This window comes from Nothoprocta perdicaria, unplaced genomic scaffold, assembly GCF_003342845.1.
Source record: "Nothoprocta perdicaria isolate Ctin4 unplaced genomic scaffold, notPer1 scaffold_50, whole genome shotgun sequence".
In the NCBI taxonomy this organism is placed as follows: domain Eukaryota; kingdom Metazoa; phylum Chordata; class Aves; order Tinamiformes; family Tinamidae; genus Nothoprocta; species Nothoprocta perdicaria.
In genome coordinates, this window is record NW_020455755.1 from 2,226,152 (window position 1) to 2,243,874 (window position 17,723).

At 35.7% G+C, this 17,723-nt stretch overlaps 1 protein-coding gene across 1 annotated transcript in view; it reads right to left on the reverse strand.

The window, feature by feature from the left end:
• The window catches only part of BRIP1 (BRCA1 interacting protein C-terminal helicase 1), a 90,128-nt gene extending 73,635 nt beyond the window's left edge, over positions 1-16,493 (reverse strand). Inside the window, exons 1-13 of the mRNA XM_026048001.1 lie at positions 16,401-16,493; positions 15,732-15,843; positions 14,902-15,096; positions 14,281-14,408; positions 13,386-13,520; positions 6,583-6,876; positions 6,098-6,319; positions 5,408-5,607; positions 3,983-4,115; positions 3,299-3,450; positions 2,285-2,456; positions 2,028-2,165; positions 1,757-1,918 (exon numbers count right to left, since the gene is read on the reverse strand). Of these exons, the coding sequence (XP_025903786.1) occupies positions 1,757-1,918; positions 2,028-2,165; positions 2,285-2,456; positions 3,299-3,450; positions 3,983-4,115; positions 5,408-5,607; positions 6,098-6,319; positions 6,583-6,876; positions 13,386-13,520; positions 14,281-14,408; positions 14,902-15,096; positions 15,732-15,843; positions 16,401-16,493 (2,136 nt within the window). The remainder of the gene's footprint in view (positions 1-1,756; positions 1,919-2,027; positions 2,166-2,284; positions 2,457-3,298; positions 3,451-3,982; positions 4,116-5,407; positions 5,608-6,097; positions 6,320-6,582; positions 6,877-13,385; positions 13,521-14,280; positions 14,409-14,901; positions 15,097-15,731; positions 15,844-16,400) is intronic.
• Between the last annotated feature and the right edge of the window lie 1,230 nt (positions 16,494-17,723).

Consider the following 17,723-nt stretch of genomic DNA (forward strand, 5'->3'; position numbering starts at 1 on the left):
CCTACTAATTAAGGAAACTAATATTTCTGGATATTTTGACATGAAAAGTTTATGACTTTTTAACATTAAAGCACAGAGCAAAAGGAACAAAAGTGCTATTATGCATGCTATATATACTCTATAACTATATATAACTGTATAATATTTGTTTTCTCCTGTCTCTCCATTGCTACAAACTGTGTGAAGTTCTCCACCTCTGTTACCAGAGGCCACTGTTACACCCTCCTTCCTTTCCCTTACATTGAGGCCAAAAACCTTAATTCACTAAAAAGGCAAAAGCTTGCAAAAAGCCAAGAGCTATATTTCATTAAAGTGAATGAAAGTCCATGAAATTTAAAGTACACAGAAGTGAACGAAAGTGCATTAAGACGCAATTACCATTTCCAGGACTCTCTTAATTTACAAACACGGAAGTTAACATTCAATTTACTCCTTGAAYTGAGTGAATAATGAGCTGGATAGGATTAAACAATTTCTTTAAAAGCTGTACTTTTGTATGAGGTGCAGCAATTTCCCTACAAAAAACTCTGAAAAGCAGTTTTGAAATGCAAATGGCCCACTAAGTAGTATTCTGTATGACGAAGAAAGAAAAAAAAATCCTGCATCTCTGTACTAATATGCTTATGCTTACAACATTATTTATATTTTCAACATATTAATCTGTTAGGTTTAAAGGAAACCCAATGCAGAACAGGAGAATTGGAATGAAAAAGGGCAGCCGTGGAAAAATATTGGCAATATGATTTTAAAATATCAGCCTTCAATTGCCTGCAATTTATATTTATCAATACTTTCACTGGCTTCATGGAAGTGTTCCCACAAAGGAAAAACCACTCGTATTTAGCCAGGTGACCTTTCAGTGAAGCAGAAGGGCAGTGGGAGGGGGAAGGGGACCAGAGCAGCCCAGCAATCAGTCTTTCTTTATTAAATGTCAGCTGCAAAGTCTTTCTATGCTTTCCATTCAGATTAGTATTCGCATAAAAACTTTCCCAAGTGTTTGCCGGGCTCTGTATACATATATAAGATCCACGCTCACGTACTGCTCAACATTATATGCTTCCATACAGAATAGTGATGACAGTGAAAACTGAAATGTGTCCTCATTCAATTTCATTCATAAAATTAATTGAATTAATTGAATGAAAACATATTTTTGGTTTTTTTAAAATACACTCATATCTGGTAATCGGCTTATTTTTCCCCTCAAAGATGGTACATTACACAGTCTAATGTGGTCACCTAAYGGCTAGTGGCAGCAACTGCATGATAAAAGCAATTCTGCCCTTACAGGCAGCCAGTGAAGAAAATCATGAATCGCAGGAACTGCATTTAAATAGCAAAAATAACATGAAGATTTTGGACAAAAACAAAGAAAACCCTAAACACTTTCAGTTTAAGTTTTTGTTTTGTTTTGCTAATTAAAGAAACTTTTAACTAGGGGTACAAGACAGACYTGAATTATAGATTTATAATGCAAGTTTATACTCCTGGTCCTTAGAGCTAGGCACAAATAGCAGTAAGAACTAATGCAAAAGAAAGCAAAAGATGTATTTGAAGTACCATGAATACAGTAATACACGAAGATACTGTTCATGAAAACAAGCTTGTATGCCTGTCAATTACTAGATTCAAGAAATTATGATATATTTTGTATTTACATATGATGATACATATAACAAAAGGACAAAAGGTTACACAGTACACATCCTTTTTTTTTTTTTTTTTAAAGGAAGAATGTCAATTAAGATTTCCTTACCTTATAAGATGGTAAAAAACACAAAATCCCTTGGCCTATTGTCTGGCACACTGAAAGCAGAAGCGCTCCCACTTCATCTTGGAATTCAAAGGTCTCTGTATGCTGGAAGGTAGCGCAGAGCTTCCGACCATTAGGGCCTGCTCCAATGGTGCCCACCCAAACCTGGTGTATTTAGAATTAAAAACATTGTCATTTATATTGCAAGTTATGGTTTATTCTGCAATGGCGAGTGTTACACCTCAGGAAAGGGAATAACCCTGCAGATTTTTACCTGTGAGTTCCGAATAACATGATTCGCCTCAAGCTGAATAGAAAACTTGACACCAAGTTCTGAAGAAAACGAATCCATGGGAGAGAGCGTACCAGATGTCAGAACAATTGTTCTAACATCACTTAGGTCTGAAAAAGCCTGTGTTAGAGAAAGAAAAGGAGTTTAGACAATCTATACAATCATTTTAAGAGATCAAATGTATTTGTGACCAGTCAAGTTACATACATACAAGACCTTTTGCTTCACACTCAGCTTACCACAGCTGGATTCAAGCACCAAAAATTTAACATGTGGACTAAAGCTTTCTGCCGTGAATTCTTTTTATGTTTGGTCCTTGTAAAGAAGCCATTTGTATCGGAAACATCAGGTTGGTTTTCGTTGATCCAAGCGTAAGTTTGCTGCAAAGCAACTCTGTAGTCATCCGCATACCTATAAATAGATACGTAAATATTAATAAAAATAATCAAATTGCAATAAATTTATCTTTTTGAGTCAGCATTAAATTCATAAAATAACAAAGACAGTGTGGCCACAATGCATTTCCAATTTGAGCACAGAACAATTTAAGCAACATACACCTTAAAAGAGTAGGTATAGACCATATAGCGTGTAAAACAATGCTTGCTAGAAGTAGAACACTACTTTCAACAGTTGYTGGTTTCCCTTTTAGAAAAAAATAGTGAAGCTTTATTATAATTTCGAAATAAAAATGAGGTTTAAATCAGAAAGTTTTAGTAACTGCTGGCATTAATAGTAAAGACATCAGTGGTGAAATTGTAATTCCTAAGAGATAAAAAAATCTGTGCATGTTTAACTTGGCAATGCATCAAGAAAATTTACACATAACCTTCAAATAAATTTGTTCAATACTTGAATTCACTTAGGAATGCAAAAAAAAAAAAAAGGTAGTATTTAAATTAGTTCTCAAAAAAATTTTCCCACATAAATAGATTTTCCAAAGCTTCTCAAGTGTTTGGTTTTGCTCAGCAGAAGCCAGGAACCATAAAAGAGGTGTTGTACAAATGAAAGAGGCAATTTGGCAAAGCAGCAGAATTAAGGCAGTGTTCAGCAYGGCTACCTGGCTCCCAGCAGCTCCTGTTTGTGCTTCAGTGATCTAAAGCTATTCAAATATTCTACAAAACATATTTGCATTTATAAAATGAAAAAATGATTATCAGAGACCTATGAAATGCCCTTGCTTGAAATTCTACTTTATTTTTTTATGAACTAGGAAGGGGGGAAAGACAGCGGGGTTATGTATTTTCACTGACCTGCTATTATCTTTAAAAAGATATAAAAGAATCATGAACAACCCTTTTAGCACAATTTGAGTAGCAGGGCTCACAACTGGTATCTCAATAACTTCTTCTTTACCAAACATCATTACTTTGTCTTCCTTTTCCAGGACAGCAGCCAAATGTTTCTATAAGGGGAAAACTCCACATTAACAACATTCTAAATATCTTAAAACAAAAGTTAATACAAATAATCAAGATGTTTCTTTGCAACAGTAAGTAGGATAATCATGATGTTGTTTTAAAAGTTCTCCCCTAATACAGTTATGAAATCAGACTGAAAAAAAATTGGAAGGCAAAGCAGTCATACATTTAACGTTTGTTTTCCATATAAAGAGAAGCTTGAGAATAGTGCAATGTTTCAACAGTCAATAAATATGCAAATAGAAAGTACAGACAAGGTTATCAGTGACTAAATTGCTCAATTTAAATAAYTTTACATGATTAATTATATATGTTAAAACATCGATTTCATTCTCTACCAGCTCCAGTACTTTAAATGCTCCTGGTTTTCATCAGGTATAATTTTCAGACAGTGTTGTAAAATTGTCTTAATTTAAATGATGTGATAACATTTATCTTATGTATATTTCAAGATGTTTAATAAGATCATTATGAGCGATGCACTCTGCCATTCATTTAAACTGCCTACAGCATTACCTGTAGAATGGGAAAGGTAATACTTGTTATTCCCATGTCGTGGAAAAAGGTGAGCATTTCTTTTCCGCTCCAAACTTTACATGAAGTTTCATACCCTCTTTCTACTAGTTGACCTGAGCTCTCCCGTAACCAGCTGTAAGAAGGAAATCAGAAATAATTCCAGCATTAATTTTAGTGACGTTTAGAGATGCTCTCCAGTTATCAAGCCAATTGATTTTCCAAAATTCCCCCATGCTTTGACAATTTCAGGCTTCCTTGGTAAGACACAAATATTGAAGATTTCTTAACTATAAAATGACTATTCTTAGTATTTACACACAGTTTTGGTAGGTATACCAACAAAAAGTTCACACTTTAACTTAGCTACAGACGTTTGCAGCTGTCAAACCTGCAACTTTTTGAATTTTGAAGCTATTTCAAAATCAAGCAGCTTTATAATCCTCCTGACAATGCAAACTRTGACTGTTTTTTCTATAAACATGACCTAAGCATGCCGATGACCTCATCTGTTGCAGAGCTAATATTTTCTCTAACTAAATGTGTCTTTCATCATTTATTCAGTATTATAGCACTTCCACTCTGACAGAGCAGACAAGCTTGCTCCCTCTCTGGAAATGCCAGAGCTGCCTTTTCATCAACCAGCAGGAGGCATCAGGAAGACACCTGTCATTTCTACATCTATAAAATCACTTACTCATTATCAACAAAAGCAACGAGGCTTAGGGGACCGCTGTATTTCCTGATTTCTTATCCTGTCACTGCAAATAATCTGTTCAAAGGAACAATTAAAAGCTGTATATAAACATTAAAAAGAAGTCATTACATAGTTAAGAAATCTCACTCTACTGAACAAACCGATTTGTACAGGTAAGCCTGCATGGCCATCATGAGACTTGCCAGYATATCTCCGTGGTATACATTCAAATTCCTCAGAAAGGTCATTTTAGCACCTCATTGGCACAAGGCCCATGCTTAAGTGCTTTCTGGAATCAGGGCCTAGGATATTTGACTGAAATAAGATTTTTCTAATTACCCATGCTTTTGGCAAAGCCACGTCACTTTATGCAATAACATATTACCAATTACCGGCCATTTACACCCAGTCTTTTGCTTTCCAACAACTGTTTTTCATACTATTGGCAGATTTGCCAAGATAATCAATCTCAGTTTTTCTGATAATGTTAAAAGGCTTGAGGCAATCAAATCTTTAAGCCATGCCTTTCTGCTCTTTTACTAAAATTTTACATTTGAGACCATCACGGTAGGACAATTACCTTCAGAAAAAGAAAAAAAAAAATCAAGATGCTGTCTTACCTCTACTGTGTTTTATTTGATGCAATCCATAACCAGTCTATTGCATCAGTAAAAAGAAGATAATGTTATTTTTTAAAATACGAATTCATAAAATAAAAAGAGTTGCCTTACTTTGTCAGAGAACAGCACACAGCCCGTAGGGGCTCGTGATCCTTCTGCCTGATGTTGTTGTTGACCATGAGATCTAGCTCTTCTCGAGCAGATCTTAGTTGATTTTCTGTAACACTGTAGCTCACTGACTCCCGAGCAGAGTCCTCAATATTATGGGCTTCATCTAAAATGACTACTTGGCCTTTTAGATTAATATCCATCTATAAAACAAAATAATTGTCTAGTAAAACAGAGTAAAGCAGCAGGTTCCTGTCAAAAAGCATATTCTGCATCATGGTGCGTGGCACAGAAAGTTGTTTTCAGCTTTTTGATCAAATTTCTATAACAAGAAATAACTAGAGCAAAGAAAAATAAGCCCCATCTCAGTCTAGCTGGATATAATCTGAACCTGCTACGMTCTAACTCATGCATTTGAGACGTTTGCAAAGGTTTCTTTCTGTTGAAAGGAAAACCTATGTGACTAATCAGCTAAAATATAAGACCAATGAAAGTTTTACCTGCTATAAAAGATCCTTTTAAAAAGGGAAAAAAAAAAAAAAAACAGAAAAATAAAAACCCTCCAACATTGCTTTCTGCAGCTAATATTTTGAATACAAGTATTTTTGTTAACTGTTGCACCAACCACTATATCCTTTTTTAACTTCATTGTAATTTCAGTTTCTGCAATACTTCACTTGCAAATACACTTACGCTCTCTCGTATCTGTGGGTCTAGGAGATAATTATAAGGACAAAATACGATATCTGCCCCCAGCATGAGCTCCCTAGCCGCAAAATAGGCACAGGCACGAAGCTTCTTTCCCAGGCTCACAAGATCTTCAATGTCCCACGCTTGACATTTCTGATGTGCCAATTGTAGCGTATGATATTCGCTGAGTTTATGAACGCCATGATAATAAAGACAGGACTTGCCCTATAAATAAAAAAGGACAGATAGTTACAAAAAAATAATACAAAGCAAATTTAAATTCTCATCACTTTTATGTGYGTTTAGAAAGAAAACAAGCAAATCCTTGTTCCAAAAACTATAAATCAATAAAGAGCATTTTCTTCTCTCTCATCCATAAAATCAAAGACAATTCTGTCTTGGTAAGAACAGTAATCTAGCAATCATCAAACGATTGAAGAATTCAAAATCATGAATAATTACATCAAAGTACCCACAAAAATACTCACATGCTTTCCTTCCAGCAGCTCTACACACATTTCATTCCTGTTACTCGTACTACTAGATACCACTGGATGAATGCAGGTATAATCCCGGCTTGAAAGAATTGTCATAGGGACACCGGAATACGCTGTTCTCTTCAACTCTCTGGTGATTTGGGATATTTGCTTGTGTGTTCGTGTGCCAAAAAATATTTTGGGGATGGACGTCTGATCTCCATTTTCTTTCTTCTTTGCTTTACTAGGATCTTTTTCAGTCTCTTTTCCAGAAGAACAGGAACACTGATTGCATGGGTCAGAAGACTGCAAAAACAAACAAACACCCAAAACTAAGAAAGATCAAGATCAAAAAAAAAAAAAAAAAAAAAGCAAACAGGGCAAATTCCTTTATAGTCTACTTGGAAAATGCTTTCTGTGACGATTCAAGATAGCCTGGGAAATCACCAGGTTGGCCTATGAAGTTGCAAATGGTTTGTTTTTACATGTTAAAGTGTTTACAATACGTCCTTATGTCTAAAAATCTTAAGATACTTTCAGCAATCACTGGATACCAACTTTATCATAACCCAATCATAGGAAAGATTACAGCCTTAGCTGAGGCTGTACTGCTGCACATGAATAATGTAAAGGAACTTTTCACATGTGAATATTTAAGCACAAGTATAACCAGAAGCTTCTTTTAATTCCTGAGAAACACCATTTTTCAGTTCTTTCATGATCTAATGACATAATTATAATGATATAAACAGGACATACTGGAAAGACTTAGATAAGGTTATAAGAGTGTGTGAAAACAGCAGACAGATGAAAATCAAATAATTCTGAAGCAACCTTGTCAACATACATCTTCTACAAAAGGATAATTATTTTTTCTAACACAAAATAGTTTGTAGCTGGTTTTCAGTTTGGTAAATAACAATGTGTACTCGCCCACTCAAATATTGCCCCCTCTCTACTTAATTGTAATGAGCAAGACTAACGATTATAAACAAATGCTAAGTCGGGCCGCGTGTTACACCACAATACTGGGGATCAAGCTGTCTTTTAGCCTCCACTCTGGAGAAAATCGAGTTCATGTTACCTACAGTCCCACTCAGCCTTGTCCACCATTAAATATTACAATACATGATAGAATGTGAGTAAATGTAACCCTGCTGGAGCTGTCACTCACTGGGATAAAAGGTTCACTGATGTGCCAAATAAACAGGCCCTCCAAGCAGATAAAGTTACCCCCATGCTGGAATTGTTACATTCCCTTCTCAGGTTGCCAGTAACAGCAGATTTCATTACAGTGTGCTGCCACATTAAATAGCCAGTTCCAAATATCCTGCCTTCTATATCGAATAATTACTTATTCACTGAAAGGATAAAAAGAAGAGTTATGAATGGGGCTCTTGTCGACAGCGGAGCAGGAAACAGCTGACATATGGTATATGTTACATACGTGGCAATATTCAACTCAGTTTGTACTTGCACAGAAAAACGGAATGCAAACCCTACCTTGATATTTCTATTATCTACATTCTATTTTGCTCTTTTTATTTGCTTTTGAAATAATGGACATATTTGCATACTAACAACTAATATAGTAGAAGCAGAATCAACTTACTACAAAGATCTTAAAAAAGGCATTTATCTCTTCATTTTGATTGAAGACAGATTGGTCATGTTTTCAAAGGAAGAAAGAATATGCATAATTCAAAGATGCTAAAAATATCATTCATACTTCATAGCTAATGAGAAACTGCATATTTAATTTTCCAAATAAAAATAACAGAAATATATCAAGGCCAAACAGGCAACTATGCTGAAATAGTTGTTCTAACTGATCTTCTGCAATCAGACAACAGGAAAATTCAATTGAAATATTTACATATCAAAGTTCTTTTATGATAAGTTTTAAAAAATAATAATGTATCTTTCCTTAAAAAGATTTAAAAGTGTGTGTGTGTAAGGTTACAATATTTTACAGGTGATCTCATAAATTTTTCTTTAAACGTTTGAAATTGATATAATACTAGCTTTAAAAAGCACTTTATCCACTATTCCATCTTTAAAATATTACCATTTTAAAATGTTTTTAAAGAGAAAGTTGTAAACTCAGACTGATTTTCTAGTATTCAGTAAAAGCATAAAACTGCCATGCAGTAGTTATACCTTAAAATCACAGGTGCCATTAGCCCAGCCTAAATGTAATAGAATACAGGATGTTCTTTATAATGTAGAGAAACATTAAGAAAAAGGTTACAGCATAARGATTTCACATCATTTGCATTTTTGCATTAGAATTCTTTGTTATTCCTTAAAAATGATTTGGTCATTTCTAAATTTTATTTAAAATCAACTAATTCTGTATTTCTATGAAAGAAATTACTGTTGACATCACTTAGCAAAAACTGACATAATATTGTTAATCTCCCATTACTACTGAAAAAGCAAGGATGCAGAATATTTAATAAATGGACAAAGTAATAACTATTACCATGGCAGTTCACGTGGCAGCATTGCCTCAAAAAGTGTAACTCTTTAGAGCTGAAAAAATCTTTAGAGTTGAAAAGCAGAGAAGCTTTCTAACTTATAATAAAATTAGACAACTTGCCAACATTCATGTGAACATCTATAGACTTTTATTTTTTAGTTATCATAAATGATTAATACTTAGATAACTGAGAAGTGTCTCACTAAGGGTCCCAGCCTGACATCCTGCGAGCGCTTCCCCTCCTCACTCCTACAAGCCACCACCTCGACCGCAGCAGCAATTTAGGACTGCGACGGTTCRGGCTTTGCTTTATTTATGATACTATCGAAGTGTAGTTATTGGAGTTCAAGTTGCTGCGGTTTTAATGAATATTTAATTTCAGCTGCAAACTCTTTGTGACAAAGGGCGTCACTCCTTTCTGAACGCTATCAAGAAAGAAAACAAACTCTCATATATAAGAATAACAGTTTCAATATTTTATGATTTCACTAGCTTTCCCTGATTACATAGTATTCATTTTGTTTAAAATTCCTATAACGTACACAAAGTAGGGTTACACTAACAGATAAAAGACAATGATAAACTACTAAAACCATTGAGATTGGGTGGAGAAGAGGCATGTACACAATTTAAAGATGGCACAGAATTTAATCCTGCAGTCCTACTTATAGCACGCTCCATTTGCACTGCTATAAAAATAGCYGAGTTGCAAGTGTATTTACTACATACAGCGCTGTCTAGAAGAYGATAAGAATAAAAGGACTTGACATATGCAAGTAACAATTTCCAGAATTACAATAGTTGTGGTTAAAACTTCGCAGTTGATATATAACCCTCTAGCTTCACAGCTAAACATATTTTCAGCTGTTTGAATCTGGGAGCAACTTTGATTTAAGAGGGAGAAAAAAAAAAAAAAAACATGTAAATATTCAGTAACAGATACAGTTAGACATCAGATACGGACTATATGGACCTTGTTCTAATCTAGCTTGTTTTTCCTTCTGTTCATGGAGAGATAAAACAGCCTATCACATCAATATTTATATGGCAAAAAAAACGTAGAAGTCAGATTAATAAAAGAATAATCAAGTTCACCAACCTGTCCTACGTGTAAAATAAAGCTCAACAAACACTGAGGCTATGATCTTCGAAGCACAAAGAGATAAGAGGAGTGCTTCATATCTTCATCTACATTTCCTAGTTACAAAGCCATCTAAGTGATACAGCAGTGAATACCTCTTGTGTGAAATATCACACAAGCACAGCCTAGCAAGATATCAGTAGTGACATTACCAGAGCTTTTCAACTATGCCTTTATACCCTCTCAAAAAGCACACTATTCTGCTGCTGCTGAAGCCTCTTGATTAAAGTACACAAAGCAGCTGTTTATCTTCTCACAGTAACCAGCAGGTGAACCCAGTTCAATATTTATCACAGGCTTTCACAGATCACTGCTAACCAAGCAAACGTTTTAATTAAGCTGGAACTTGCTTCAAAGAGCTCATTCAAAACGTCAATCAGCGGGTAAAGGATCAGATACGGTGTCAGGTGAGAGCATGTAATACAAATCCACAACTTTCTTCATCCCATCGTGGTAAATTAGCCTATTCTGGAGTCCAGACCCTGATTGTAACAGACTGCCAGTCTCCTGGAATGTGTAACAGAAGTCACTCAAACTCTATTGTGAAGGTTGTAAGCAATATGTTAAACTGCAGTGGGCTAGCACATTAAGACAGATTCTTTTCACAGTTGTTTTTTGATACCTCAAGTGTTTATTACACTACTCTCCATTTACTATTTACTTTTTTTACCCAGTATAACTGGGGATTCCTTAACGCAGCTGCCCCAGTTTCTTGTACCACATGCTTTGACAGAAGTAATCAAGAAAGTACCATAAGGGTATAATTTCTCATCTAAACTCACACTAGAACTGTCCTCTTTTTTAAGAATCAGCTGCCGAAGGACATAAATGGATTCCCAGGTGCTAGACTGAAAGAAAATAAGAACAAGCCACTGCTTTGAGCAGAAGGTCCTTCACCTGCTGGATCTACAGATGTTCTTTTGATGCAGCAGCCCTGGGCAGCACTTCTCAGGCTCTTGCAACAAACAATCCTTTCTCTCTCTGCTGGACTATAAAAGTTGACAAGAAATTCACTTTGCCTTGAATACAAAGTTGACTTTGATAAAACACAAGTATCTATCCAATTAAGAAAAAAAATAAAAATAGAGGAACCCCTCTCACATTTTCCAAATTTTATGGATTACTTTAATTTTCATGGGTTTTACTGCACTTGGAAACAACTGCAAATTTTTGCTGTGCAGCAAATATTCAGATTCAGTTTTCAATCACTGTGCACACCTAGTTAGCATTAGTAAGAATAGCTCACATTAAAAGTAAGGGACTCTGTCATACATTTCCAAACTTGTTCCAACTACCCTATCTCTCTATATAAACTTTTTTCATTGCAGTATTGGCAATATCAGCACTGCTCAGGGGAGGCACCAAGCAGCTGGGGAAGTGCAGGCCTTCTTTAAGGACAGACACTTCCTAAAGCAACAGACAAAATGAGTTTAAAAAGGAACAAGTGTAGAGTGGAATAAATGATATGTACTGATTTATTCCATCATCCTAAATACATCAACAATTATAACGGCACTGGGATTACCTCCATTGACTTAAGTCACTTTTTCCAAAACTTTTTTTTTTTTTTTCAGAAAAGCTTAAAAAGTGTTTGAAAATGACATGGTACAATCAACAAAGCTTTTTTAAAAAAATTATACATAACATGATTTCAGTCTAAACATCTTTCTCTGTAGCAGTTGGATTTGAAATGAAGTATTCTGTTACAGCTGAGGGTTTTTTTTTTTTTTTCCCTTCTTTCCCCTCTCTATTTTTGGAGGCAAAACAGCTCTTACACAAGAGTATATTTTTCATCACCATCAGAGACTGAAAATATCAACTAGCAGGCCAGAAAACTCCCCAGTGCAGCTCTTGGATATGTTCCAAATATGGAAAGTGTAGAGAGAAGCCTGGACCAAAATGTCATGATAATACTTCCAGGCTTACTCCGTAGATAATAAATCCAGAACTTCGGCGACCATCCAGTCTAAACTGTCACTCATGCCCTAGATAACTGAGTAAATTCCTTTTTGGCCTGAARAGATATTCTTACTTTTTAAAGTAGTCTTCAAACAAGGATTTTCAGTAATAAATAGTCATTTGTAGTATATTGTACATCTATGTGCAATATCAGATCCATGGAAAGCATGTTATAACATACCAGTCTACTTCAAAAGACTTAGAAACCCAGACTCTTACTCAATTTTTTACTTAACAAATGGTCAGTCCATACTAAAAGTTTTCAGTTTTCTTCACTACCTGAAATTTTTAGAACTTGTAAATCAAGTTTTTTTTCCAGACACTCACAGACAAAGCAAATCTGACAGTCAATGAAGGAAGAAAGGTCTGAAAATCAACAGCACACTCTGGTGGCCTTTGTATTTCACAGTATCAGTTGAATTTCAGTTGCAGAAAGCATTTAAAATCCTACTTGAAAACCTACACAGCTATCACAAAACTAATAAAACATATTACCTAAAACACAGTTTCACTTTGGTCAAGAAATGATTTAGCTAACAGTATCTTGAAATAGTACCAAAGTGTCTGGCTTGCTGAAGTGTTTATAGCAGCAAAGTATACTAGAAAGCTGCACTTGAAGTTAAAACAAACAAACGAACTTTTATTTTAATCATTAAGACACACACAGAGACAAGGGTTGTTGGAAGAGGAGAAAAGAGAATTCAACTGCTGGCTGAAAGCAAGCACATTTCCAAGCATGCATATAAAATCCCTGCACTTAACAGGTGAGTTACCTACAGTGTATTATCACCCCAAAGGGAAGCACAGATGATGAACCCACTCTAACAGGCCACCCTAATCAGAAAAGGAAAGACCATTTCAGCACAGAAGACTGTTACACAAGGAAATACTTCCCATCAATTCCCACCCAGCTGGCAATAAGTACTATCTCAGAAAATGCACTTTCTTGTCCTTTCTAGACATCTCCATTAGCAGCAAAAGCCATTGCAGTTCTCACCATTGATAGTGATATTACACATTAATTTAAACATATTACACATTTATTTAAAGCAAGTTACATACTTGCAGTTTGGGAACCCTTACATTAATTAATGGAGCAGGATGCACACTGCATTCTGAAAATAAATTAAGCCAAGCATTCATGAGCATTTTCATTGCAGCAAAATCATTAAAAAGTTGATCTCTCTTGAACTACCATTCCGGATATAAGAGCTAYATTGCTTTATTACTTACTGTCTTAGGAGAAAACACAGCGCTTTTCACACCTTTTTCAACAGGAACAATCAGCTCCCCATTCTTCCTCTGATTATAAACTTCTAAAGCATCAACTAGCTGCACCCCTTTTGCAAAACAATGACGTTTTCTAATCTGTTGGGAGAAAAAAAAGAGTGCTCAAATACCGTGAACAGAATTATGCATTTATACAGAAGTAGCAGTCAGGTTTTGTTTGTTTGTTTGGTTGGTTGGTTTTTCTCCACTGAGAATCTGTTTTGGTAACGAAGTCTATTACTAATATTCATTAACAGTTTAACCAGACCTATGCCAAACTGAACCAGGCCCCCATTCTAACAATGTTCTTGTTTTCACTGCTATCCTATGTATTTCAGAGGCTAATCAAATGCAAGAATCTTCTTAGGCTTTAACTGAGCAAAACAAAAAGAGGATATTTATTTTTTTCTCAACTATTGAATAATGAATATTATTGAGCAATATTTACTCAATATTGAGTTTGTGTTCTATTATTTCATATTGTCACAAAACAGGTAGAAATTATGATATTATAAACTGAAACAGGAAACTTACATAACAATAAAAACTATTCACATTTTACATCCAAGATACAAATAATAAATCACATCATAGTGTCAACACAGGTAAAACCATTTGTATGTACTGCACTGCACTCCATGCAGTAGGCCAGAGATAACTGCATCAAAATAACTTAATGCAACAATGGAGCCCCCAATAGCAAGTAACAAGAAAAATGATCAAAAAGAAAAGTCAATTTAAATTATGACAGTGACACGGCCCAAATAATCTCTATGCCTTCCTCCAAAACGCTGATTGGTTTTTAACAGCTTGGTTCAGCTATGTCTGAATTATCTCATGGCCAATAAATTTTGCTCACCTGCTGCTCAGTTTCTAAAGAGCGAATCCTTTTCCTGTCTACTTGAAAATCATCATTTTCACTTTCACACGCAGATGCTCTTTTTTTAGCAGACAATTTTGAAGCTAGGGTTTCGGTTTCATTATGTTCTGTAAAAACAGCAAGAGCATGTCCATTACCAAGAATGCACTAAATAAAGGCAATATTTCTAAAAAGATAAATCATTTTACATACAGTTTAGACACATGATGAATGACATAGTAGTGGATATTTCCTGACCCATTTACCATATTTCCAAGCACAGCAAAATCATGTATTACTATCACAATGGCAAAAGAGTCCTATTTTACTTCTAGGACAGATTTTCTCTATCTCCAAAGCAATATGATTAAAATTTGTTTCTTACATTTCTGTTTCTCTCCATAAATTAGACTAAGACATATATGGATACCGAGGTACATATACCCACAGATGCACACAGTATCCAACAAGAATGGGAAAAAAAATCCAGAGAAAGGTTAGAGAGTGGTTACAGATTGGAAGTGTAGAGGCTGTGGTCCAATGGCTGGTTAACACCGCTGCTAAACACAACGGTTGGATAAAACAGCCACCTCACAAAAGGAGGGATTTACTAAAACGTACCTGTGTTTGTTAATGGGGTTTCAGTCTTTATGGAACTTCCTGCTTCATAATCATTAAAAGAACAAGAAGCACCATGATTCACATTTGCTGCAGCCTGTTTGCTCTCAGATTGGGAATGACACGCACAGCGACATGGCAATGAAGTCTCTGGCTTTTTGTCCTCCTTTTCACTTGAGGATTTAACCAGCAACTTCTCTAAAGAACATAAAGGACACAGTCATTTGTCTTCTATTAAAAAATATATATGTACAGGAATACACATTAGAATAGGACTTCCCAAACAGTTAAAATGATTTTGTTCAGGCTCCAGTCTCTAAACACCAGGTCTATAAATGATACACCTTTAAAACATAAATGCATGCAAGCAAGCTTACTCTTTCAGTTACATACAAATGTTACATTTAAATTACATACAAAGCAGAGGTTTACCAGATTGTTTTAAGCTTACCAAACACCACCTTAATTAAGAGAATAGGTACTAAGAAATTTTAAAAAAAGAACAAACACACTGCAAAGAAAGACTTTAAAGTTCCAGACTATTCGCCACATTGAAGCGTAGCTCACAATGTTGTTATCACAGTATAATAAATATGGCAAACTCTGCAAATTACCAAGTTTTTGGATCTTTGACATTGTTTTCGTATATATAAAAAGAGGCATTCTTAAGGAAAGAGAAAAATTTGAAGCATCAGGTATACAGCTATGAGTCACCCAACTCAGAAGCAGCAAAGAATAGACACAAAAGCTTTCTTTCAAATCAAGTTCTTCCCCATAAAGTAGTGCAAGATTTACAAGCAACAACTGGGCAAATGGGCACTGGAATAACTTACCATACAAAGACTGCTGCCATGACAGTGCAGAACAAAGTAATGCCAAACTTTTGCCACTTCCTGTAGGGCTCTCCAACAAACAGTGTTGCCTGTTATTTAGCCCCTTAACAATCTTGGAAGAACAGAATGAGAACAAAAACATAATTAACAGAGAAAGTAAAAAGAACTTTTAACTGCCCTAAAGGTAACTTCTCAAAATAGACCAGGGCACTTGCTGTCATTCAAGCAAACAAATAAAAATTCATTTTCAGGGGTCTATGAAATACTTACCAGTATTAGATGGGGATGACTTTTTTTGTAGCATAAACACTTATAAAACCCCTCTTCCCCCAAGAAATTACACGAATATTACATTCTAATTAAACTATGTGTTTCAGTAGATCAGTTCTTCCTTGTACAACTAGTCAAATAAACATATATATTCTGCAGTACATAACTTTGTTCAGCCTACAAGTCCAAAATGGATTTCAACATTTCAAAACATGATTACTGTTTTATAGTCCACATGCCATACATTCCTAGTCATAGGTTAGATACCACTGTATGGCACAAACGGCTACAAATGGAGAACAAAGAACCTGAATTGCATGTGTCCTTTTTCTAAAAGTTGATAAGAATTGCAAAACATAAACTATTACTTTAGTGAACATCAATATAAATTCTACTTACAGCATTCATCATAGCCAGTTGTGATGGGTAAGCTTTGCAAGGGAATATAATCTTCACTCCCCCAATAGTATATTCCGATACATCAGAAGACATGGCCACTTCTCACCCTGCTTACTGCAGATTAATAACTGCAATGGAAATACAAATATTAACCAGCTAATATTATCAGCCACAGGAAAATCTGAAACATACAGCACCAAACAGAAACAAGCAAGAATTGCTAACCTGATAAGATACTAAGAAAATTGGTGAATGGGAATTTATACTACGTGACATCAGTTCAAAACTGGTCCTTGTTACAAACAAAAGCAAGTTACCGGCATCTGACAAGTAACATTAGCAATTAAGCAATTTAGAAATAATTATGAATGAATCACACACGAAGCAAATATTGGTTAGGATACCATCCCAAAATTCAGGGTGAGCTGGTAGTATTTTAGGATATTTAGTAACTACAAATAATCAGTTTTCCAATTCTGCAGATTATTCACTTGAGCTCCCAAAGCACTGTAAGCTACGGCCATACAACCGAGAGCTGTAGTCTGTAAATGTCTTGTTTCTAACAGTGAGAAAATTAAGACCAGACACTGATTTTAAAAATGAGGTGCCGTCTTTCTTATAGTAATAGTATATTCAGTAATTACTTGGGTGAAAGTGAGCTCTTATTCACTTTATTATTCTGTTTATTCTACTTCCTTACATGTCTCCCTGGAAAATAAGAGACTGCTGTATCTGAGTATCTTGCTCAAAGAAACCAGCCTTATTTCCCCTATCATTCTAAAAAACGGGAATAAGTTGATTAAAAGTATTGAAGAGGGATACATGACGTTTAAAAATACTCTAGTTCTGAAGTGGCAATAACTTTTCTTCTACATCCTCACCACCTACACAACATCTAAAAGTGAATTTAAGTTGGCAGTCTCCCTGCAATACATTAATTCACTAACCTGCGTCCTCATCTGACTCTGAACGAGTAAAACACATGCACCAAAAAGGCACCAGCACAGGGCGCGATTCAGCTTCAGCACCAGCCTCCTCCAGCGGGAAAACAAACCCTGGCCACAGGATAGGAGCGTGCGGCCATCCCCGCCCTTCCACCAGCGAGGCCGCACCCCGCTGCACGCTCTCCCCTCACACGCAGGACGTCTCTCTCACACATTTTACGAGTGGCGACTAAATGATTTTTGCCCAGGGAAAAGCAGGGCCCTGGGGGGAGCGGGTCGAGCCCGAAGGGCGGCGGCAGCCGGGGACAACGTTCCGCGGCAGCCTGCAAAAGGCACCTGGTGCCTCTCTTCTCCACGGRAAGCGGAGAAGAGGCAGAGG